The sequence below is a fragment of the Pleurodeles waltl genome, chromosome 7, assembly GCF_031143425.1.
Source record: "Pleurodeles waltl isolate 20211129_DDA chromosome 7, aPleWal1.hap1.20221129, whole genome shotgun sequence".
NCBI classification, from domain to species: domain Eukaryota; kingdom Metazoa; phylum Chordata; class Amphibia; order Caudata; family Salamandridae; genus Pleurodeles; species Pleurodeles waltl.
The window spans coordinates 214,346,682-214,372,000 of record NC_090446.1 but is presented as its reverse complement, the minus strand read 5'-3'; the positions used below and the strand labels follow the sequence as shown (position 1 = coordinate 214,372,000).

The 25,319-nt window shown below is 43.6% G+C and overlaps 1 protein-coding gene across 3 annotated transcripts in view; it reads right to left on the bottom strand.

The window, feature by feature from the left end:
* Positions 1-419: 419 nt before the first annotated feature.
* PMEPA1 (prostate transmembrane protein, androgen induced 1) overlaps positions 420-25,319 on the bottom strand; it is a 97,462-nt gene continuing 72,562 nt past the window's right edge. For 2 of the 3 annotated variants that reach the window (XM_069243586.1, XM_069243584.1), the window contains exons 3-4: positions 14,579-14,632; positions 420-11,432 (exon numbers count right to left, since the gene is read on the bottom strand). In XM_069243586.1, the coding sequence (XP_069099687.1) occupies positions 10,893-11,432; positions 14,579-14,632 (594 nt within the window). In that variant the 3' untranslated portion in view covers positions 420-10,892. Of the gene's footprint in view, positions 11,436-14,578; positions 14,633-25,319 lie in introns of all 3 variants that reach the window. The other variant, XM_069243585.1, reaches the window with a different exon arrangement.

Genomic DNA, 25,319 nt, shown 5'->3' with positions numbered 1-25,319 from the left:
GTGACACCCGAAGAGGCGAGAGAGCTGGGAGAGCTCTAAAGCCGCATGTGAGGATTTCCAAAATAGAGTACTTATGAAAAGAAGTAATGGATTATAATCTCACACGGACCAGGTCACAGAAGAGCTACGTGATACATAGACAGATTTGCGTACATAGAAATACAAAGTATTCTGCTGCGGAAAGCAATACAGCATGCAAATACACCTGGTGTTTAAAATACTATATCATCAAGAGGAGCACCACAGTGTACATTCTATAAATCTGGCCTGTCGCACGGCCACTTAGCAAAGCAGTGATTTGGAAACTACATCAATTGCTTAAAAAATACATCAAAATTTCAGAAAGTGCTTCCAAAAGACATGGATGCTTCTCCACTTTTACAATTTGTATCACAAAGCGAAAGAAAAGTGTAAACACCTTTCCAAAGTGTTGTAAAATTTATTATAAGTATTGCAGCTCTTCGAATGAACATATAGTCGCCACGATCGGTTACTTTTGCACAGTAAGCGCTTACAAGAGATTTCTCCGTAACTTGGCATCAGAGTACATAGTTATACCAAAGTTTGCAAAATATAGATAAGTACTGCATTGAATGTGCTGTAAATAGTATTACATAATCTCGAACAGAACTTGGGATACAGGACTGCTGATCACGAACTCCAAGCCAAAGCGATGCGATCTGAGTGTTCGAGAACATTGAAACTATGAAATGTGGCTATAAAGCAAGCAAATCAGGACTACAAGGTTGTTCCAAGTGACAACTACAGTACAGCAGACTTTGAACCATAGCGCCTGGAAAACATTGTATTTGCGTAATTGTTTCTAATTTTCTACAGATTTATTTTTACATATAAAAAAGGAGTGCCCAGATATACAAGTCATATAGGCAGAAGGGAATAAAAATCAATTTTTTAATTCTTGCTTCTTAAGTGGCTCCTCACAAATATTGGGATCAATTTATATCACTTAGTAAAAATATTGGGCTTTTATTCTTCTTCTTCCGTGATATTGATATCCGTGGCATATAGTGCAATTCAGTAATCTTTAGTCAGACACGTACAAAAAACACCCTCGCCAGAGAGCCATTCGTTCCACTTCCCACAGAAAAAAACACAAATTTGCAGGAAACAATGCACTACATAAGTAAACATAGCTTTCTCAAGGGGACACAATTTGGCCCGTCCCATTTCTATGATCATTTTTTTTTTTTTTATATACAAACACCCTATCTTATGAATCACGTACACTAGACGTTCCACTCACCTGGAATACAACAGCGCTTGGGCTGGGGTTGTGGCAGTAACAGAATGGCCACACTTGGTCAAATTCTCCCCATGTTTTCCCTTCTTTGGCCTCGGTGGTTAACATCATTCTTAAAGCCACTGTGATGGATACACCCCTAAGAGGCCAATTGCATCTTAGGAGTTGCCACTGCTACCATTCCCTAGTCCAACAGTACCCAAGAATTTCCACTGACATATTTTGGAACTGTGCAGCAAAATGATAAAAATCGACAGCTCAGTTAGGAGGAAGAGTGGGTGGGGGTGGGGGTGGGGGATTTTCAAAGCCGTTCCCTCGGATGAGCACACAGAAAGTGAGACAAGAGGATGCAAAGTCATTTACCCACTCAGAAAATTACTCAGGGACAGTATCTTGCCACATATTGTGCAATTTCCAGACAACTGTCCTTTTTTGTTTTGAGCTATAAACGTTGTATATTGGGCTATGTTGCAGAAAAGCAGCTTATGGAAAATTTCTAGCTTTCAATTTTGAGAATTTCAGTGCAGAGTAAGAGATATCTTCCATGCAGCTTTGAATATTCATTTTTTCACGTTGATGGGCAAGAAAAATAGGACGTTTTAATGTGTTGATGTAGAGACAGCTCACTGTGGGTAAGGATTTCAGGCCTGAGGCATCTAGAAGTGACTGAATTTGTTGCGCATGATAATGAAGTTCGCATTTGTTCACCAAAGTGATAATAATGTCTTGCAAGCTGTTAGAGTTTCTGTGATTCCATCCAAAATACCACACATTCACTGCTGGCCCTTTAGTCATTGTACCTTTTATCCCAAAAGCACTTCTATATGCAGCTCAATTCTGTTTAAAAAATTTTGTTCTATGCTTTTTCTTCACACTTTACTTAAAAAACAGCATCTTTGCGCAGATGGAAATATCTATCAGAAGCAGCCACGATAATAACAAACGGATTTGGAAATTGCACCTATGTCATTGACACTTTTTTTCCCCTGAAATGCAAAGGTCTTACTCTGAGAAGGTTGGCCGTCATTTCATCTCCAAAGTAAAAATATAAGGAGCAGCGTTGAAGATCTAAAAGAGGTTGCTTTCAAAAGAGGTATTAAGACTGTACTGATACAAAAAGGGATCAAGTATGCATTTGGCAGACACAAAGACGTCCTTAGAGGTGTACAGAGTCTTCTGCGACTCTCAAGGTCACCAAAAACTGGGAACTGAGCAGAATCAGCACAATCTGATCCCAAGTCTGGAGAGGGCTTTCTTATAGAAAGAACAAAGCATCACATTTTGCAGCCCAGCAGCTGTGTTGTTGTTTAGACTGTTTCACCCACAAAGTCCTTTATGCTCAAACGAGGCAAGAACAGCAGAAAGCCAGGCCGACAGTAAAATGAGAAAGGTAAGTCCCTGACCATGCGATACCTGCCTGTTCACATTCACCTAAGTGACTTCCAAACAACTCTCCACTTTGAATTTAAGTAGACTAAGTGACACTGAGCTGCACAACTGCTTATTAGGAAATGTGATCTATTTCCCCATCAGAACTGACACCTGAAGTTCTCCTTTTCCCATTTTAAACTGCCTCAATGTGTGTGTTGTCTAAACATAAAAATCAAATCGAATTCACGTGTTTCTTGTAGGTCAATCAAAGTAACTCTCTGAGGTCAGAGTGCAGCTTGCCTGTCGGTCATGAGCCACAAAGAACGTTTGCAAAATTGAGAAGTGTGTATTTCCAAGTCATCAGGAAGAAGAGGGCAAGATCAAATATGCATGTTTGATTATTTAAACCAAAAGATGATGTTTTAATAGATAACGATGATGACTTCGAAGTGTGAGACTCTTATGTTTTTTTTTTATTATTTATTAGCTCTGAATCCCTTCTAAACAGCAAAGATAGAAATTCTGGTTTGATTGCTGAGACACCCAGCAAAGCTCGAGACCTCAGGAGTCTGGAAGATCAAGACTTTTATAGCAACCAAACAGATATATCCTTAAGCAACAGGAAGTGGGCAGAAGAGTAAAACTATTGCACCAACAATGCAAAACATCTAAATGACTTTCGATGGCAGGCACTCTTTCAAATGCTTTTCCTCAGTGAGCCTTTCATGGCTTCCCCGGGGATGGAATTAGTCCACCAGCTGAAATCACTAGCAATGTAAGAGAGTATGTGGCATTCAGCACACACTTTAATGCCTCGAAATGGTAGCTCCCAACAAGTTTTTTCGTTCAAGAATTCACTATTAAAACTCTCCATAAGGAAAAATAATTTTCGCCAATATAAAGTTGAGGAAGAAAGATAAAACACAGATATCAGATTTCTTAATTCAATTGCCCGGTTTGCAGAATCAAGCATCTTGGGGCTAGGAACTTTAATGGAAAGCTTAAATCAAATTGCCTCTCAGTGCTTACACTCACAGCAGTAGGTAATGCCCCTCATTTCCACAAATAATGTATCCAGACAAATGGGTAAAAGCTGTATAGCCACAAATGGCAAACCTCAACTGAGCGTGGTGAGGGTGCAACCAGGTGAACCCAAGTGGAGGAGTTCCATAAGTGCATGTGGGCTACTGAACACTAACTCAAAGCAGGTCCACAGACTATGGCTGAATATGCAGAGAAAAAGGGGACACTGTCGCCAAATACTGCCATGTTTCGAGACAACACGTTTAATTATCACGAGTAGATCAACTGTTGATTTCTCAGATAATAATCCAACATTGTGTACTCATGACCATCAGGCACACTGCAGCATCACAGCACTCTAGAGGTGTGGCAGTGTCACGGTTTTGACCAAGGGGATGAACATGCCCATTGCTATGCCATTCCGATGGTGAAAATGGCAGACAGGCTGCTATTATTCTAACTTCGGAGAAATGCCTCCATTTGACAAGATTTTGAGTTAAAAAATACTGTTTTTTAATGGATTGCTAAGAGCTAAGGAGTCTTAGTGCACAGCCTTGCAAAAAAAAAAAAAAAGACTGAACACCACTCCGAAATGTTTTTTTAACAATCTGGTCCCAGGGGGTGACTATTAAGTATTTGTATCTTTCTGAAGTTACATATCCAAAGGTTTCTTCCTCCAAGGATAGGGCTTTATGTACCAATCAAATCTGTCCGAAGGGAAATGTTCAGGAGTCAGCACTCTTATTCTGTATAAGCGAAACACGTGTCAGCATAGAACATGGTGTCTAAAAACAAGGCATCTGTAAAAATTAGCAGATGACAGTGGCAGACATAAAATAGCAAAAGCACAATCAAATCATTTAAACCTCAACCACCAGTGAAAAATATATAACACACAGCTCATGTCAAAAGTTGTGGAACTATTAACAGGAGAAAAAAACATACTGTAACACTTGCTTACAGAACACATTGTGCGCCAACAAATCCCAGATATTCTCAGGTTATCTAAAAAAGGGCTTGAAGGCCACCGTCAGTGGAGTGGGAGCACTTGCATTCCTACAGCAAAACAGAACAAGCCTTTGCAATGCAATGGGTCTCGTATTTGCTCGAGTAAGAGCTATTCGTGTTGTAAATTCCGAACTGGACATTTCTTGCCACATAAATTGAAAATAAAAAGTAAAACAGAAGTTCGCTCGCGGTCAAACATATTTTCGGCAAAAATGCAATTTTCCATCTAACAGGGTCGATGTGATGCAAAGCGCTCGGCTACTGCGAGATCGCGCTGCGTAGGAAATAAATAGAAAAAAAGTAGTCCAGAAGCCCTACGGAAAACACAGAGTCCAGTATGTTTTCAGTAGTTGGCCGGTGCGCTCGAGGAGGGCTAAACACTGGAAAAAGCATGATATATGCCTGCCTTCCACTGATGAAAGCAAGTGAATTTTAAAAGGGAAGCCCACAAACCAACCAAACTCATGGGCGTGCAGTGGGCATGGTTACAATCCAATAGGGAGATTACAGCAAGGACAAAGCGCTTTGCACTCGACCATAAAAATTTAAATTGGAGTAGTTTTCGCTACTACATTAGATAAGGGCTGTTGTTACAACATGTATAGCACATGCAATGAGCAGTTCGGATAATTCTGAATGTAGTCCAAGGCACTTTCAGGTGGTTTTAGCAGTGGCATGTCAACCACCATTTCAACACCAGTAAAAAGAGATGATTGGCAGAACACACAATGAAGCTAACAGCATTAGGGTCATCGAGGATGGCTGCGTAAAAACATTACATTGACACCCAGAGAATTCAGTACATGGAATGCGAAGTGATCGCTATCAAATGGCTATGTGAGCGGCTTAACTCAAGCCACATGTAGTAAAAAAAAAAATCCTCCTTTCCTGTATGCTAATCTCATATATATGTGAAAAGAAAAAGGGCTTTAATCTGCCTCCTACTCGTTCAAGCCTTATTTACGGCGCTGAAAAGCAGACTGTGACATTTGGTGAAATATGTGATTCTCTTCCTCAAAAAGCCTGAAGAACATAAGCACGGCGAAAATGTTCGGAAGCCGACACTCCTGTAGCCATAACAGACATATCCTGTTACTTAAATATAAACAATGGCGCAGCTGTGGTGAGCCCAGAACGCGCCATTTTACTTTCACAGGCGCCCGAGGCTCAGGCCGGGTAAGGCCTTACCTCTCCCACAGTACACTTAATCTCTCCCCCGGTGGGCAGAGTTAACCTTTTGTAACTTGTTCAGCATTAGTTAAAGTTCATTTGGCACAAATTATGGTGCATCAAAAACCTACGAAGGAGACACTGTTTCGGCGTTAACCAAAAAGCATCCAACACGACAAAAAAAAAATCCACAAAAAACGGGCGCTACGGTTCATCTTTATATGACGATGTAGCATAAATGGCTCTGCAGCCCAAATCTCGGTAGCTAGATCTAAGAGTTACTGGTGCGCTCCTCCGTGCAGTGGAATTCAAAATAAATAAATTAATAAATAAGCTTTGAGCTGTCATTTGTTTTCAGCACAGTTCCACGTTCCTTCTCAAAAGGGCAGAATTTATATATCAGTTTTTACTTTCCTTTGTAGTCTCACTGTACGACAATAAACTCAACATGTTGTTCTACTTATAAGGAATCACGGACATTAATGTCTTCAAGATACACACAGCACCTCACAAAACAGTCAAAGAGCATGAATGGCGATAAAGGGGAGCACCTTACAAGGCTAGGCACATTTACTTGGCTAGGGCAGACCGGAGAGGAAGTTTTAAAGAAACAGTACCCCTTTTAGCAAACTCAATACACTCTAGGGCTAAGATGGCCGACAACTGGGAGGGTGTGGACCTGGGAGCACAGAACGTCCTTGCAGCATTGTTTTCCCCTCTCTCCTTCCAATAGGGAGTATGTCATCCGCTTCCCTCTTCAAGATGGGCGTTATATCATCTACCTTACTGTTTCTTTAATAAGGCACTAAGTAGACAAGTCACAGAAAGTAGTTTCATGAACAGAAAAAAGTGAATTTCACCTTGTTCAGATGTTTCTCTTCGTCAAGGATCTGGAGATATATCTTTTCCCTCTTATAAAGTCAAACCTTAAAGATTCTAAAAGTTATTCTCATTGTGGGCAATGCTTTTTAGAGTACTGACTAGCCCCCGGATTCTGAACAACGTGGCCCGTGAGGAGCCATTAAAGCAGACTGGTAAAACAGTGAAACTTCAAGTGCACCTGTCGCCACCTTTTCACTTGTACAAATACCACCTTAGTGATCCAGGAGGACTTCATGGTATTCTCATATGTTTATTTTACATTTTCAAGTGATAGAAAACTTCTTTAAAAACAATAGTTATTGCCTTTATAACTCATTAATGGCAGCACTATAGTACAGACAGTCATGGCAGTAAACTATTTAAAGAGATGTAAATATGCATAGTACCTGAATCAGTCAATGTGGATTCAGGGACTATGGGCCTGATTACAACCTTGGCGGACGGGATACTCCGTCACAAACTTGATGGTTATCCTGCCCGACGCTTTACAAGTTCCATAGGATACAATGGGGCTTGTAATACGAAGGACGTCTGTCATGTTTGTGACGTAGTATCACATACGCCAAGGTCGTAATCAGGGCCTATACGTCTTTACTGACCATCATGGTCAAAGTCACCCATTCTTATTCTCGTTTGGCAGAACATGAAACCTTTAGTTTGGCAAGTCTACCTATATGTTCTTTGTGACAAACCAGTCCAGCCACACCAAGTACTTGACGACTACAGTAACTGCAACATAGCGTAAGGGAAAAGCAGGTCGACAACTTTCCTCACACATGCACCCACAAAGGCGCCAGGCGATTTAATGACCCTATGTTAAATTATAAACAAGAGTAGGGTGGAGCACTGGATTCAGACAAACAGGTCTCATCGCATTCTCAGGGTAACAAGAGTGGTTAGTTGTGGGTGAAGAGAGGGGGATTTTGAGACTGTGCGAATAACTGTATAGCACAGCACTGATCGAAGTTATGCGGTTGAAACTAAGAAGTCTAGCTAGACTACATCTTGGTAACCAAAATGATGAACTCTTAGTAGGTGATATTCTTAAAGCGCCACCTAGTGTTTGTATAAAAAAAACACCTTCATCCTCATTTTCATTATTACTTTCTTTTTTGTGCTGAACCGTGCAATTTGCAATGACCCATGCACAGCATAAAAAGCCACTGTTAAATTAAAAAAAAAAAAAGGTTTCTTGGTTGCAGAGCTTCTCTAGCTCAGGCTGAGTGAAGCAACTCAAAAGCCTCACGTTTTAATCAGTATTGCTTATAAGTATTTATTGACTAGAAACGAGTCATCTGGGAGGAATTGACAAAAGGTGCCAAGATGTAATGCAACACTGTCTGCACACTTATCCAGCTCCAATGAAGCGGGTTTCTGTTTGCTTGTCCATATGCAGAAATGCTGTGCTATTTATCAGATGATTCATCCACCATGAAGAATCAGCCATAGGGGATCACCAAAGCTCCCAAATAAATGGTTATCCAAATTTGAATACGGCAAGAAGTGACCTTTTTGAAAGCAATGCTGCCTAAAGCTAGTAACAGTGAATGGCATGATATCCATCAACCTATATCTACTGCACCCAGCGAAAAAGTATGCTCCATTCCTTTCTTTTTGTCTTTATATGTACATTGCTACCCATATGTGGTACACTCTCCCAGTCTCCCATGTTATTTACTGCCTTGTTACCACCTGCATGAGGAAACCTATCACATCTCTCCTCCCTACAGTCAAGTACTGCAACCACCAGATTAGACATTTTCATATGAACTCGATTTTGTATGAGCAATAATCACAAAAATACCCAAGAGATATTCCTCAGAGATTCTGGACCATTCTAGAGATTCTCTAGGAAAACTATTTTTTATTTCAGATTATGTTCCGCAGTGCTAAAAAGACCAAGAAAGTTTATGCATGTCTCCAGAAAATACATGTATATAGATAAATAGATATGTGGTTGAAAATCCACAGATCAATTTCTGAAACCCCACTTTGGTACTCTACTTTGGTGGCAGGGGAACTGTGATAAATCTGTGGTGCATTTGAAGGGTGCACTAAAAAACAAGTGCTGCACCCACGACAAATATGGACGTACCTCCCTCAGGGTCATACACACAGCTCTTTGCTGTGATAGAGTTGTCTGTGAAAGCAGTAGGCAGTAACTGCAATACAGATATTGCTTCTGATCAGATTATAATGGAAGGGCGACATTATCACTTAGGGATGGAAAGAGATTTAAAAAATGAATTCTGTTTGCTTTTTTTGAAAAGTGGTCTTTGGCCCCAGGGTTGATGGTGTTAAGTATGCCAAAGGTTCTTCAAGCGGCACTCAGTCCCTCAAGATGTCATTTTCTGAGTCCATTGCCAGTGGGTACAATTGCGAAACTTCACAAACCCCTCATCTTCAAATCACATTATTCGCACAGCTCAAAGGGAAGATTTAGGAGGGATCATTTTCTGGGAAGAATTTTCAGGAAACAATTTTGATCCATATGTCGCATTCTTTAGTCATGTATTAGACCAAGAAGCAAACACACAAACCAGATTCACAGGGCAACTTTCAAGTTTTGTTTAAAAAAAAAAAAAATCAGTTTTCAAACTTCTCAACCCCCAAAAAACGACTCCTTAACCACCCAAAACAGCAGGAAACACAAAGTTGTAAAATCTGGCTGAATATTTGTTTCCAATCACAAGATGTTGGAATTTGTTTAATCATAAGAAAAACAATTTGAACAACTAAAGATGTATGCGTTACTGTCTTTCAAGAAACACCAACAATAATTAAAAGCAGACGTGGGATGCTGATTTCAGAACTCTTCCTCCAACCCAGTTACACACACACAGCAGGAGGAAACATTTTAGAAAATAGGGAATTTGGGCAAAGGTGCTCGAGGCCACAGACACCAGAGCCTGTGTTTTCATGCCTTTCACCTAGGCATTCCAAGAAAACTGCAATTATGATTCGCTGTGGAAAAAACGAAGGTGAAAGGTACCATAATGCACTGCGCCGAAAACAAGGAAGACAGACTTTGTTGTGGTGTCTTGGTCCGGAGCAAGCATGTGTCCCTATCCCTTATAAACCTCCTTCAACAGCGCTTCATCAATACCACCATTCCAACACAAGGATTGATTTTTCCTTGTGAACCACACAACTTGTATCCCATGACATGGGTAAGGCCAAACAAAGTATACCACAAAACGTGGTTGATTAGGGTAGCACTTTTGTCACTCTATCAGCCCCTCCAAATGAAGAAAAAAAAAAACCACACACTTGACTGTTTTTTTAAAATGTTGTGATAGCAGAACGTCCCAAACACGTTGTAGTGTTTTGTATTCAAGGGGAATGTTTAACAAACAAATTCTGGTGAGTTAATCTCATAACGAAATTAAAAAGGGGGATGGGGTTTTGGTGACTCATGGGCACGAACAATTTGCATATAAATATACTCCCATGTCGATATTTCTTCGAGGGCTGCTGTGTTACCATTGTGTGCACACATCCAACATTTCAGCTTGAGTTATCCTCTCCCCCATTACAGGTTGTGGCAGACGTGATAGAGGCCTTCGACTCAAGCACTGACATAGTAATATTAGAAAATAGTGCAAAATTTCGACATTTATATAAATAACTCTAAACCCCTGCTTTTTTTTTTTTTTTTTTTTTTTTACAACTTAACACACTTGTTTTTGAGTTGGCACTCAAACGATTTGCCGTTATTTCTTTTCAAGCTCTGGAAACATCAAAACGAAAAACGTTTTATAGGCCTCTTCTAATACAAAAATACCCCAGCCCTCACACTTACAGTTCATCTCTTATTTTATATATATATTTATATTTATATATTGCAGATATTTTAAACAGAAGGTTTTTGTGCAAATAGTTATTTTCTTTAAAGTTAAGTGAAATATCACAATAAAACGAAAAAAGCATTCACACACGGCTCAACTAAAAAATAACAAAAGGAACAAACAAAGACTATCGTAATATAAGGACTTCAAGACACAGCTCAACATAAAACGTGTTGCAAGCTTATTGGCTTGTGCAGTCAGACCAGACATAACAAGTAAATATTTATACATGGAAAACATAGAAAGAAAGTCTTACTCGACCTTCTCTCCATCTCCCCAATTATGTTTTTGTAAATTAGAAGTGCAGAGTGTTTAAAACGTTTGAAACTCTAAAATGGATGCCCTTTTTGCTTTTCTTTGTCTTTGTTCCGTGCAATTGTGCTCTCAAGGCCATTGATTTGTGTGTGGAACCTGCCTGCCTCCAAAATGGAGGGCGTTCCATTGTTCTGCTGGTGCTGGTAAAACGTAGATCCAGGATAGTGACCTATGACCTCGCTGTAAGTGGGTGGGGGCCCCTCCATCCTCCCATTGCTGCTGTAGCAAGTGGCACTGATGCCAGAGTTACTGCTGGGAGGGCATGGCCCGCCAAACAGAGAGGTATCAATTAAATCACTGTCATATATGGTTCTGTTGGGCGGGGCCCGCACCGACTCTCGGTTGAGTTCCATTTGTTGCTCTGGGTCCCGGAGCTGTAGGGTGCAGGGGCCTTGGTATGGAGGAGGCTCTTCGCCATCCGATAGGGAGATGGTAGGTGGAAGATCGATCTCATGCTGGATGTAAGGATAAGTCGGCTGAAATCGACTAAAGCGATCCCTCTGCAAAAAGGATGGGACTGCAAGTCGGTCCGACGGTCGCGGGGTGTAAATGTGCTGCTGGAAACAGAAAAAGAGGGAGTTATAAGGGAAGTCTGCCCATAACGAAATCCAACAGACCAAAGAACAAATAGGAGCGCAGCCAAACCAGGGCTTGGCAGACATGTTGACCTCTGTGTATAAACTAAAGTAGTGGTTTTGCAGCAGTCACAGAATTCAAACCTATGGCAAGGATTTTCCCCACACACAGTCCCAGTGAGGCGCCCTAGTTCTTGCACTGGAAGATTAAAGTTAGCGGATGAGCTAACCCACAATAGTCCGGAGTAGTGTAAATTCAACTGTGTTGCCAAACTAAGAGCACTGTTGTGCACCACAGTAACGTACGCCATAGCACCACTCCTTTAAATCTGGTATAAACATGACTCCCTATGCTGACATTTCATCATAAGTACCTACCTTGGCTGAGATACATAGTCCGAGTACACCCTACTGTGGCTGAGCAATGGACAACCGATCGCCTAACACAGTCAATATAAAGAGTTCTTTGGTACATGTGCTCAACTACATAAGTCTCTCCAAAGATCAAACTCAGCCTACTGCCACATTAATCTACACAAACCATTTCTAAACCAAACACTGACCATCCCCTAGTCATCTCTCACATCCATCACCAGAATGAACTAATGTCTTTCCCAGTCTCGAGATCCAGGTGCAGTGGAGATGGTCATGAGTGCTATACACATGCGGGTTACCTAAAATAACAGGATTTATACTGAAGGAAGGACAGTAACCTGTCAGTTGAGAACCGAGAAACAGGATGCACTACCAAAGAGCTCACCACATGACAATATCATGCATCCACAGGTAAACCACTGGGTTGGTTATCCAGCAGCAAAATCCTACATTATATAGGCATATGAAAGTGTGGCACTGATCGGTCTTGTGTGCACTGCTTCTAAAAGTAAATCATTGCATAACACTTCAGCATGTAAATATGAGCAAGTGCTTTGATGCAAATCATATCATGTTTGATTCCGGACATTTACCAATGATTAATGGGCTTATTTTCCACTTGCAGGCCCAGATGTATATTGGGTTCCAAACTGCAATTAGTATTTTTGTGACCAGTGAAGATTTTTAAGAACTGGACTAAAGGTCTGATTTATATGTTGGTAGTATGTATACTTTGTCGCAACGGAGTATAGATACTGCCAACATAATGGGCCGCCGCCAAATTTATATGCCGTGTGGTATAAGGCTGTGTCAGCATGACTCAGCCCTGCACCAGTTTTATTTTTTTTTGTTTTCAAAAAGAAAGTCCTGCATAGGATTTTCCTTTTGAAACTAAATAAATAAATAAATAAATAAATAATGCTCCCCTCAGCATGGTATAACAAAAAATGTTTTGGTCCCTCGGGGAAAGAATATAAATTAACCTCCACAACAGTGGTTGTACCATAAAGAACTTTCTGTACCGATGAGGTCTGTGAGTAATATATTACATACTTAAATTCAACAATTTAAAGTAAAGTAATCGAGGTTCTCCTGTATAACGGCGCAGTGTGAGTGAATGATGTGTTAGTATAAGTGTTGCAGTGCTATTTACATAAAAACTAAAACCAAACTGTGGGTTAAAAGCATGAGGTCTCAAATAAGCACCTATAACCATAGGTACTTTGAGCCTGCTGAATTTTTCAAAAGTCAATCCACAATTTCTAATACAATGTCAGCGTGTCAGACCTAATCAAAGAAATTAATTCAGGCGGGTCATCATCAGGACAGAATACGGAAGTAGGAAACACCCCTATTTGATTGAACTCAGACACATCCCAGTCGTGTTAACAATAAAACTATACCAATTCGACTTCCATTCCATGTAGCCCTGGTGTGTTGTTAATAATACCACTTTTTTTTTAACTTTGCCCTCTAATGGTTTCAGAAAGGTCTTAGATCATTCCATGAAAATGAGACAAGTGTTTAAAGTTCTTTTTAAAACTTGGTGGCATGGTCCTATGTTAAAGTTAAGGATGTTCAGCGCTGATTTAATCAGGTTAAGTGCTTTGAATGGTAGTTCAGCAGCACTGCAGGTGAAGTTAATTCATATCCTTCCCCCAAGGGATCAAAACATTTTTTGTTATACCATGGCGAGGGGAGCATTATTTATTTATTTTCAAAAAGAAGGTCCTGTGCAGGATTTTCTTTAAAAAATTTTTTTTAAAAAAAATCAAACAGTTTGGTGCAGGGCTGAGTCATGCTGATGCAGCCTTATACCATACAGTGATGATATGCATTGACAGGAACCGCAGTGGTGGTGGTGGTGGTGGTGGTAGTTCCTGCCAATGCGTTATAAATGAGCACCTGCTTGCCAGTCATTTATAAATTTGGCAGGTGGTCCTTCCGCCATGGGGGCGAAATTACTTACACCACCCATCCCCATGGCGGATCAAAGGGCCATCCATCAAAATAGAAATCAGACCCAAAGTTCTAATAGGTCTGTTCTTAAAAATCCACATTGTAGTGGTCGGAACCTAATGTACCTAATGAATATCAATGAGGTATATTGTAAATTACAACTAACTATAATTGGATGCCATTAGAGGAATGGTGGTCTGCTGAGATCAGCAGGCCATGACTGAAAACCCATTTCAATTTAAAAAAAAAATCTGTTTTAAATGCAGCCAGTGTTCCTTAAAAGAAATTAGGCTGCGTTTGAAAAATAAATGTTTACTCAAAAAAAAAAAAAAAAAGAAGAACGTTTGAGAGTTTGCAATGGTCCCATGGATCACTCCTTACTCCAAAACAAACTTCAACATTTACAAAGGGGAAATATTTCTCAAGGGATCCCTTCCCTTTTGCGAATGGTTTACCATCCCACCCCTAGGGTGGGTAACCTTTTATTGATTTGCAGCCACTATTCCAGTCCTAAGTAATTGATGCATATGGATAGGAATTGCTATCTGAAAGGGAGGTAAACAACACGCCCCATCCAAATTGCAATTTCTTATCGACTCGGTAAAAAGTTACAGACTTCTAAAATAGGTTTAGTACATTGCTAAAAGCTTTTTGGTCACTAACTCTGAATCAGAGCATTTGTGACTGAAACACTGCTTTGTACACAGGCAGTACAAGTGTTTTCCTTATATTATTTTTGCTGCACTGTGGGGCGTACGCACACACACACACACACACACACATTTTCCTACCTCTGTTATTCCATTTCCGGACACTGTGCTTTCTGAAGGCCACAGACTTCCTTCCTGAATAGGAAAAGGTTAAACAATTTAAGTAAAACGTGTTTACAACTTTGTATGCAAGCGTCAAAAAAAAAAAACACAAGTGATTTGCATAACATGACAATTTCACATAAAACATTCGAAATGTAACAGACATAAATGCAACCCAAGGATCAGGGACAGGGTGGATGTAAACGTCCCCCAGACACGGTTTTCATATCTAACCACCAGCTGCTCTATAAATTGCACCATTTTCAGGCATCTCAGTAGCCAGAATACCTGCTGCAAAGATTTTGGTTGACATTGACTCCCTTTGTTCTAATTTCTGAACAAGATCAGCTCAGTCTAGGCATGACCACCGCAGCAATTCATCATTCCGAGGTCGATGTAATGAAAATATTTTTAGCAATATGCACCTCTTAACTCAGCACTAAGAAACAATTCTGATTCTGGGATGTGGCATATAAATAATCCCCATTAAGCTACAATTTTCCAGTTGCCCCACTCCAAGCTTTTGGCATCGAAGGTACATTGCAGGGTTTTATGCAGAAGCTTTATGGACACTGGTGTAAAGTTGGGTACCATGAGAATAAGGAATTACTCTACTAGCCTTGGGGAAACCTACCAAATCCCATGCAGACGACTCCACCTCTATCGCACCAGGCCTCCGACATCACAAATGTAGAGCACAGACACAGGTTTAGTCTAAATTGGCTCAGATGCATAAAACTACAATTGGAGCTTGACTCTAGGACTAATACAACGCTGCAATGTGTTCAGGTTAATTATCTGCCACAGTGCAACTGAAATTCAAAGCAGATAATTTAAAAGAGGAACGGGCACACAGAAACACAGTTGTGGTTCATTTCTTGATCATATTTCTACATTTAGTGGCACGGCAGCTAATGGTGGAACACCTAGGCACTTCTCAAGCCTACTCTCCTTTCCCACAGTGGAATGGAGAGCAAGAAAGATTGCACTTGGGTATTGCTGTATCTATGAGCCTGGTTGTTATCCTACAGTATCCCGTATCAGATGTCAGACAGGACAGCAGAGAGGTGTTGAAAGTTTGCAAGTGCCCACTGTCCCATCTCTGCCTACATTACAGAGAGCAAAGAGAAGGTATTAGCCCTATATCATCACTCCTGCATCTAACAACTGCTGTCCCACAACGTGAATCCATGGCAGAGCACAGGTACAGAACACCTTCGTCATGGGTTTGCCCACTGCCCTACTGACAAGCTAAATCCAACAGAAAAGTGCAGGCAGAGAGCAAAGCTATTGAACATCATGGGGTCTACTACCGGTCCTAAAGATGATGCTTGTCTAGGGAAGTGTACAGCTCAGGGCCAGCACTGGCCCTAAAGGTATAACTTGCCTTTAGTGCTGTGCTGCAGAGGCCTTCATAGGACCCAAGATGCTTCTTGCTTCTGGCACCATGCTTCATAGACCTTTACTGGATCAGAATATGACCCTTGCCTTGGGTCCCACATGGCCGAGGGCCAGCACTAAAACCCAATACTCTCTCATCCCAAGTCACTATGTAATGCAAAGAAATACTTAGCTCAGATAACACTCCTTTCTGGGGCACGCTAAGTGTTGCCCTGGACACTTCCTTACTCTTGTGCTAGGGTTTCCCTCAACTATGCACCCACTGTAGCACTCCATCTGCATTGCCGGTGTGGCGTTGGAGTTAATTATAATGGTGCATTAATGAACATATTAATATGCAGTTCTTTCTGCCCAGGCAGAGAGCCAAGATCTCCGCCGTCTGTTTTCCAAGTTCTTTCTGGGATCCTGTCAGTTGCATTCGAACGCCAACTGCTAAAGCAGCCACAAAAGAGCTACAAAGAAGGGACAGACCCAGCTGTCTGGCACGATCTGTGCAATGTCTGCTGGCTGTACAGATTCACATATTCCCCCCACCTGCGATGCTGCAGGTGCCTTCCTTTTTCAGGGTTCCAAAGAGGTCGGGTTCTGTGGCACCAGACGCGCTCTTCACCTCAGACTTCAAGTATAGCAATCCCTCCCTTCTATTCCTTGTGACTTAACCAAGAGCTTTACCTTGTAGGGTAGATCAAGAGCAACCTAAATCTCTGTGCCTACTAAATATTAAGTCATTCCACTTTTGGGAACCATAAATCATGCCTAGCACTCCAGAGAAAACCCCATTTTCACAACAACTGGGCCGGGTGTGGCATCCAACGGATTTCCGATTTTTTAATTTTTTTTTATTTGAGAGCAAAATTAAGACATCGGACGCATTAAGATTTGTACTAGTCCAAATGACGGCACAGAGAATGAAAGTGGAGACTCGCACACTCTGAAGGGGAAAACACCAGGCATCCATAGGTTGAATACCCTGCTGGATTCAAATGTGGACATCAAAATGTAAACACAGAGCAATCCATTGAAGGCTTTGACTTCCTGGATCGGAAGGCTGTTTTTTGTAGACTGAGAAACATCCAACAAAGAGCTAACTGAAACAGTGATAATGGTGGTGTTAGAAATGGGGTCTCTGGTTGACAGTCAGGTTACCCCCTGTTCAAGCAAGGACCCTCACTCTAGTTAGGATAAAAGAGAATCACCCTCAGCTAACCCCTGCTTACCCCCTTGGTAGCTTGGCAGAGCAGTAGGCTTAACCTCAGAGTGCTGGGCGTAAAGTATTTGTACCAACACACACAGTAACTTAATGAAAACACTACAAAATGACACAACACCAGTTTAGAAAAATAGGAAATATTTATCTAGACAAAACAAGACCAAAACGACAAAAATCCAACATACACAAGTCAAGTTATGATTTTTTAAAGGTTTAAAATAAAAAGAGTCTTTAGGTAGTTGTAACACCACACTAGCGCTGCTAGCGTGAAAATTTACCTGGTTTGCGTCAAAAATAACCCCGCACGGGCGGTGTGCCTCGAAAATAACCCTGCACGGTTATATGCGTCGAGAACAACTCGGCACGGCGATGCGCGTCGAAAAAGCCAGCCACGCGACGGTCCGAAAGTCCCGCGGCGCAGGTTGCGATCTCTCAGCCTTCGTCAGCGATGCTGCGCGTCGTTTCTCCTGCTCCGGGCGTCGATTCTCCGGTCGCGTTTCCTGCGGCGTCGTTTCTCAGCTGCGGAGCCGGCGTCGCGTCGTTTTCTCAGCCGCGATCGGATTCGCGTCGATCTTTTCTCCGCACGGCGCTCGGTGCGTGTATTTTTGTCCTTAGGCTGCCAGCCTCTCCTTTCAGGGTCCCAGGAACTGGAAGGGCACCACAGAGCAGAGTAGGGGTCTCTCCAGAGACTCCAGGTGCTGGCAGGAAGAAGTCTTTGCTATCCCTGAGACTTCAACAACAGGAGGCAAGCTCTACATCAAGCCCTTGGAGATTTCTTCTTCAAGATGGAAGGCACACAAAGTCCAGTCTTTGCCCTCTTACTCTGGCAGAAGCAGCACTGCAGGAAAGCTCCACAAAGCACAGTCACAGGCAGGGCAGCACGTTTTCCTCAGCTATCAGCTCTTCTCCAGGCAGAGGTTCCTCTTGGTTCCAGAAGTGTTTCTAAAGTTTGTAAGTTTGGATGCCCTTCTTATACCCATTTTAGTCTTTGAAGTCACCTTCCTTCAAAGGGGACTCACACCTTCTTGTGAAATCCTGCCTTGCCCAGGCAAGGCCTCAGACACACACCAGGGGGCTGGAGACAGCATTGTCAGAGGCAGGCACAGTCCTTTCAGATGAGAGTGACCACTCCACCCCTCCCTCCTAGCAGAGATAGCTAATCAGGAAATGCAGATCACACCCCAGCTCCCTTTGTGTCACTGTCTGGTGTGAGGTGAAAAACAACCCAACTGTCAAACTGACCCAGACAGGGAATCCACAAACAAGGCAGAGTCACAGAATGGTTTAAGCAAGAAACTGCTCACTTTCTAAAAGTGGCATTTCCACACGCACAATCTTAAAATCAACTTTACTAAAAGATGTATTTTTAAATTGTGAGTTCAGGGATCCCAAACTCCACATGTCCATCTACTCTCTAGGGGAATCCACACTTTAATCATATTTAAAGGTAGCCCCCATATTATCCTATGAGAGAGAGACAGACCTTGCAACAGTGAAAACGAAATTGGCAGTATTTTCACTGTCAGGACATATAAACCATATTACTATATGTCCTACCTTATCCATACACTGCACCCTGCCCTTGGGGCTACCTAGGGCCTACCTTAGGGGTGCCTTACATGTAAGGAAAGGGAAGGTTTAGGCCTGGCAAGTGGGTACACTTGCCAAGTCGAATTTACAGTGTAAAAATACACATACAGACACTGCAGTGGCAGGTCTGAGACATGATTACAGAGCTACTTATGTGGGTGGCACAACCAGTGCTGCAGGCCCACTAGTAGCATTTGATTTACAGGCCCTGGCACCTCTAGTGCACCTTACTAGGGACTTACTAGTAATTCAAATATGCCAATCATGGATAAACCACTTACATACAATTTAAACAGGAGAGCATATGCACTTTAGCACTGGTTAGCAGTGGTAAAGTGCTCAGAGTTGAAAAGCCAACAGCAACAGGTCCGGAAAAATTAGGAGGCAGGAGGCAAAAAAGACTGGGGATGACCCTGCATAAGCAAAAGTCCAACACGACCCCCTACCAGCCTAAAGCCAGGGGAGAACAATCAATACCTTGATGTACTTCCCTGATTGGGGCGATAGAACAGGGACCCAGGCCCACAACAGCAGGGGCATGTTCCAGTTCTACGCCTTCCTGACTCCAGTTGGATCCCTCTGTCCATACTCTCAGGGCCCACTAAGCTAACCCATGGGGAACCCTTCTCCACATCTACAGACACCATCTGTGCAACACCTAACTTTGCTTTGCTCACAGATGTATTGCAATGGGCAGATAGTACCACCAGGGCCAACACAGTGGTGTTGCCCACTCCACCCCCGGGGTGTGACTCTCGTCCTCCCCCCCCCAGGGGCAACTCTGTCCACCAGGACAGCAAGCCACAGTGGCCCCAGACAACTGTCAGGGATGAAAGCCCGACCTCAGGCCTCTCTAACCACTGTGACTGTGGAGAGTGGGGGGTGGTAGCCCCAGGTGCCTGGCACCCTTTGACCACTCTCTCTTCCACCAGGTCAGGGATGTTAACCTGACCCTGGTCCTCTCTTCTGGGGTCCTGAACCACCCAACTAGGAGTGGCCCCCCCAGAAGACAACATGGTAGGGGCACTGTTAACAGTAGCCCCTTCCTCCAGGTCAGGGGGGACACCCTTAACCTGGCCTCCCAATCCAGGGTCTGTACCCACAGACTGGATCACTGCCTGGCAAACCAAGACTTCCTGGGGGGCATACCTACCCCCTACCAGGTCAGAGTTTACCCTCTGAACCTGGTCATCCAACCTAGGGTCACCACCCTGCGGTTGAACCACTGCCTGGCACACCAGGACTTCCTTGGGAGCACACTTACCCCCCATCAGGTCAGAGTTTACCCCCTGAACCTGATCATTCAACCCAGAGTCACCACCCTGCGGTTGAACCATTGCCTGGCACACCAGGACTTCCAGGGGGGCACACTTACCCCCCTCAAGGGACACACTGTCCCGAAGGGCCACACAAGAGTCTGGCTGGCGCAGGTCTCCTGACCTCTGCCCATGTGACAGAGTCTGGATTCCCCCCAGCCCAGAAATGGTCTCACCAAGGTCATTCATGGGGGGCTCTGCTCTCAGAGCTGACCCCTGACCCTCCAGGTTCTCCACTGGGGTCCGCAACCCCCTCTCAACCCTCTGTCTGGACTTCTGCACCCCCTCACTAGGAGTGGTACTGCCAGACACCAGAACTGGTGGGACGCTGGCTACAGCCGCCCCCCCAAGTTCTCCTGACACTGTGGGGTCTCCCTCAACAGATGGCCCTATGGTACAGGCTAGGCTCCCCTCCTGGTGTTCCCGCAGGGAACCCTCCAGGACCTGGGACCGGATCTCGGGCACCTTGGGCCTCAACCCATCCCCATTCCCTCTCCTCTGAGACTGGACATGGGGTCCCTCACCCATCCCACTACACTGGGACCTACCTGGGACACTACAATCCTTCCCTACCTCACCTGGTTGGGAACTACCTAGACCACTCCTCTCAGGAGCACCCCCAAATGCCTCTTCAGACTCTCTGGTACTCACCCAGAAGTCTGCCTCCATTGTAAGCTCCCTGGGGTCAGAGAACTCACACTCCACCTGGTGTTGGCATAGCTCTGGAAAATAAGGACTAGACATATGCTCTCCAGCAATTACATCACTCAGCCCCTCACATGAATTAACCAAAGTACCCTTCACCCAACCACCCAGTGACTCTGCTTGGACAAAGCACCCCACATCACCCTCCTGAGACTGGTGAGACAGTACCTGACTGTCCCTGACACTCAACCCACACTCTTCTGGGATGTCTTCACACTCCATAACCAGGACTTCTACCTGGGGGGAATCCCTCTCCCTGTCACTCTCAACTAGAGTCAGTAGAGTGTCCCTCCCACCAGTAGGAATATGACTCCCCATGCCAGTTCCCCAATCCACCTCAGGGACCCTGTGCATCACTGGAGCTACCTCATACCCCTGAACCTCCTGGCGTGTGTTAACTCCCTCCTTCAAGTAGGGCACCACCTCTCTGGGCATGTGCACTTCTGCAGCATCACTGGATATACAATTGTTGCTGCCACCATTCCAGCTGGACTCAGCCCTCATGACTTCCAGCTCTTTCAATTTAAGCTCGTAAGCATAAATCATTTTTTTAATCTCTAAGTTCCTCCTCCTTTCTTCCAGCTCCCAATCGAGCTTTTTCAGCTCCCATTGGTACTCCCTCTCTGCCTGTCTGTCCTGTAACTCTTCAGGAGTCAGACCCTTGGGTGACACCCTGCCATCCCTCCTGGGGACCCTCCCCCCAGGCGTAACAGGTTCCTCCACTACACCACTGTGTATCCTCTGCACTTCCCCACCCATATTCTCCTCCTCTGTGTGCCCTCCAGCCTTCTTGATTGTCACCCAAGCCCTCTGTGCCTGTTGCAGCTCCCCCTCCCTGGTGGAGCTCTCAGTGGGACAGTCAAGATCTTTAAGGAACTGTTTCAATTGAGCAACTGAGTACTCCTTCAGTTTCTCCATTTCAAACACAGCTCCAGCTGTTGCATCTCCAGATTGAGACATGATGGTCACAAGTGCAAAGTTCCAAAGGCAGAAAAAAATAATTTCCCAATGAAGTAAAAAAGAATCAGTCAAGGGATCAGCAAAATCATGGAAGTAGAAAAAAGAGACCTTAAGAGAAAAATCAAAAGATCACCAAACAAGTAGTATGTGGTCACGTAGTGGTCTGAGATCAAAACAGTAGTGTACACTTAATTACTGTATGTCAAGTACAAATACAAGTCCAATCCCGACCGCTGGTCACCAATGTTAGAAATGGGGTCTCTGGTTGACAGTCAGGTTACCCCCTGTTCAAGCAAGGACCCTCACTCTAGTTAGGATAAAAGAGAATCACCCTCAGCTAACCCCTGCTTACCCCCTTGGTAGCTTGGCAGAGCAGTAGGCTTAACCTCAGAGTGCTGGGCGTAAAGTATTTGTACCAACACACACAGTAACTTAATGAAAACACTACAAAATGACACAACACCAGTTTAGAAAAATAGGAAATATTTATCTAGACAAAACAAGACCAAAACGACAAAAATCCAACATACACAAGTCAAGTTATGATTTTTTAAAGGTTTAAAATAAAAAGAGTCTTTAGGTAGTTGTAACACCACACTAGCGCTGCTAGCGTGAAAATTTACCTGGTTTGCGTCAAAAATAACCCCGCACGGGCGGTGTGCCTCGAAAATAACCCTGCACGGTTATATGCGTCGAGAACAACTCGGCACGGCGATGCGCGTCGAAAAAGCCAGCCACGCGACGGTCCGAAAGTCCCGCGGCGCAGGTTGCGATCTCTCAGCCTTCGTCAGCGATGCTGCGCGTCGTTTCTCCTGCTCCGGGCGTCGATTCTCCGGTCGCGTTTCCTGCGGCGTCGTTTCTCAGCTGCGGAGCCGGCGTCGCGTCGTTTTCTCAGCCGCGATCGGATTCGCGTCGATCTTTTCTCCGCACGGCGCTCGGTGCGTGTATTTTTGTCCTTAGGCTGCCAGCCTCTCCTTTCAGGGTCCCAGGAACTGGAAGGGCACCACAGAGCAGAGTAGGGGTCTCTCCAGAGACTCCAGGTGCTGGCAGGAAGAAGTCTTTGCTATCCCTGAGACTTCAACAACAGGAGGCAAGCTCTACATCAAGCCCTTGGAGATTTCTTCTTCAAGATGGAAGGCACACAAAGTCCAGTCTTTGCCCTCTTACTCTGGCAGAAGCAGCACTGCAGGAAAGCTCCACAAAGCACAGTCACAGGCAGGGCAGCACGTTTTCCTCAGCTATCAGCTCTTCTCCAGGCAGAGGTTCCTCTTGGTTCCAGAAGTGTTTCTAAAGTTTGTAAGTTTGGATGCCCTTCTTATACCCATTTTAGTCTTTGAAGTCACCTTCCTTCAAAGGGGACTCACACCTTCTTGTGAAATCCTGCCTTGCCCAGGCAAGGCCTCAGACACACACCAGGGGGCTGGAGACAGCATTGTCAGAGGCAGGCACAGTCCTTTCAGATGAGAGTGACCACTCCACCCCTCCCTCCTAGCAGAGATAGCTAATCAGGAAATGCAGATCACACCCCAGCTCCCTTTGTGTCACTGTCTGGTGTGAGGTGAAAAACAACCCAACTGTCAAACTGACCCAGACAGGGAATCCACAAACAAGGCAGAGTCACAGAATGGTTTAAGCAAGAAACTGCTCACTTTCTAAAAGTGGCATTTCCACACGCACAATCTTAAAATCAACTTTACTAAAAGATGTATTTTTAAATTGTGAGTTCAGGGATCCCAAACTCCACATGTCCATCTACTCTCTAGGGGAATCCACACTTTAATCATATTTAAAGGTAGCCCCCATATTATCCTATGAGAGAGAGACAGACCTTGCAACAGTGAAAACGAAATTGGCAGTATTTTCACTGTCAGGACATATAAACCATATTACTATATGTCCTACCTTATCCATACACTGCACCCTGCCCTTGGGGCTACCTAGGGCCTACCTTAGGGGTGCCTTACATGTAAGGAAAGGGAAGGTTTAGGCCTGGCAAGTGGGTACACTTGCCAAGTCGAATTTACAGTGTAAAAATACACATACAGACACTGCAGTGGCAGGTCTGAGACATGATTACAGAGCTACTTATGTGGGTGGCACAACCAGTGCTGCAGGCCCACTAGTAGCATTTGATTTACAGGCCCTGGCACCTCTAGTGCACCTTACTAGGGACTTACTAGTAATTCAAATATGCCAATCATGGATAAACCACTTACATACAATTTAAACAGGAGAGCATATGCACTTTAGCACTGGTTAGCAGTGGTAAAGTGCTCAGAGTTGAAAAGCCAACAGCAACAGGTCCGGAAAAATTAGGAGGCAGGAGGCAAAAAAGACTGGGGATGACCCTGCATAAGCAAAAGTCCAACAGGTGGAAATAACCTCAAAGCAAAAATTATAGAAACCTAAACTAACTGTGAGAAACAGGCTGGCACTAGATGTGCCATGGGTCAATCTCATCCTTCTGCATCTCAATGCACTGTTGTTAACGGTGCCCGCCTACCATAATGCATGGTGCGCAACTGTACTATTGGGTCTGGTACAGAGCATCTCTTCAAGTATTAGGGCTCGGGTGAATGGATGGGAAATTTGTTCAATAATGAATGTGATTCTTGGAAGGAGAGTTTGCAGTTGTAACCACATTTTTCAACCAGCAAGCTGACATACACAATGTGATCCTTTTACTTCATTCATAAAACCCTTAATCAGTTGCACTTTGTGCAAAGAGAAAAGAAGGCCAATGTTAGAATAGTTGGACAGTTAAACCCTCGGCTGGTATTACTCAGGAGAAGGAAGTGTTTAAATGTAAATAGAGTTGTACACGTATTTGGTCTCTTAGGGCCATCTCACAGCGTGAGGTAAAAGACTCTAATTAGGCCCAAAACCTCAAAATGGAAAATTCAACCCGCGATCCGCAGCTGTATTAAACATCTTACCTCTCTGGAAGTAAGCATATTTGTCTTTTTTTCATGACCGCAAAGACACCATGTCAAATGTTCTTTGTTTCTCATTCTTGTGTAAAGCGTTATCCTCTCTCATTACAAATGTCTTCTTAGATAAGAAGGAAGCCACCTGACTTATGACTAAGGCCATCCCAGCTCTTTAAGCATTTTAAGGCCACCACTGTGCTAACGAACCCCGGGAATGGCTAGTGATACCTTTTAGTATTTATAAGTCATTCACACTTAGCGCTGAGCCAAGAGTGTTTCACACAAAAGGTCCAACATTCAAGTCCTGGAGTGGCCACTTCTACAAACTGATTAATAAAGGGAAAATACTTAACTTCTTGTCCTCTACCCCAAGTCTGCTTCACTTAAAAGGCAATAAGGCAGCATCAAGCAATGTGTGAAGAAATGGCATCTTACATTTCATATATACTCATCCACAGTCCTCTAAGCTTCCTGTTTGAAAGGATGGAGTGTGCTTATAACGCTTGGATGATCCATTTAACTGTAGGGCGATATGGTGGTTTCGGGACAGTGATCTTCAGCTAAAAATGTACTAACGTGATATAGATTCGCAATTTCTTAAAGGCCCG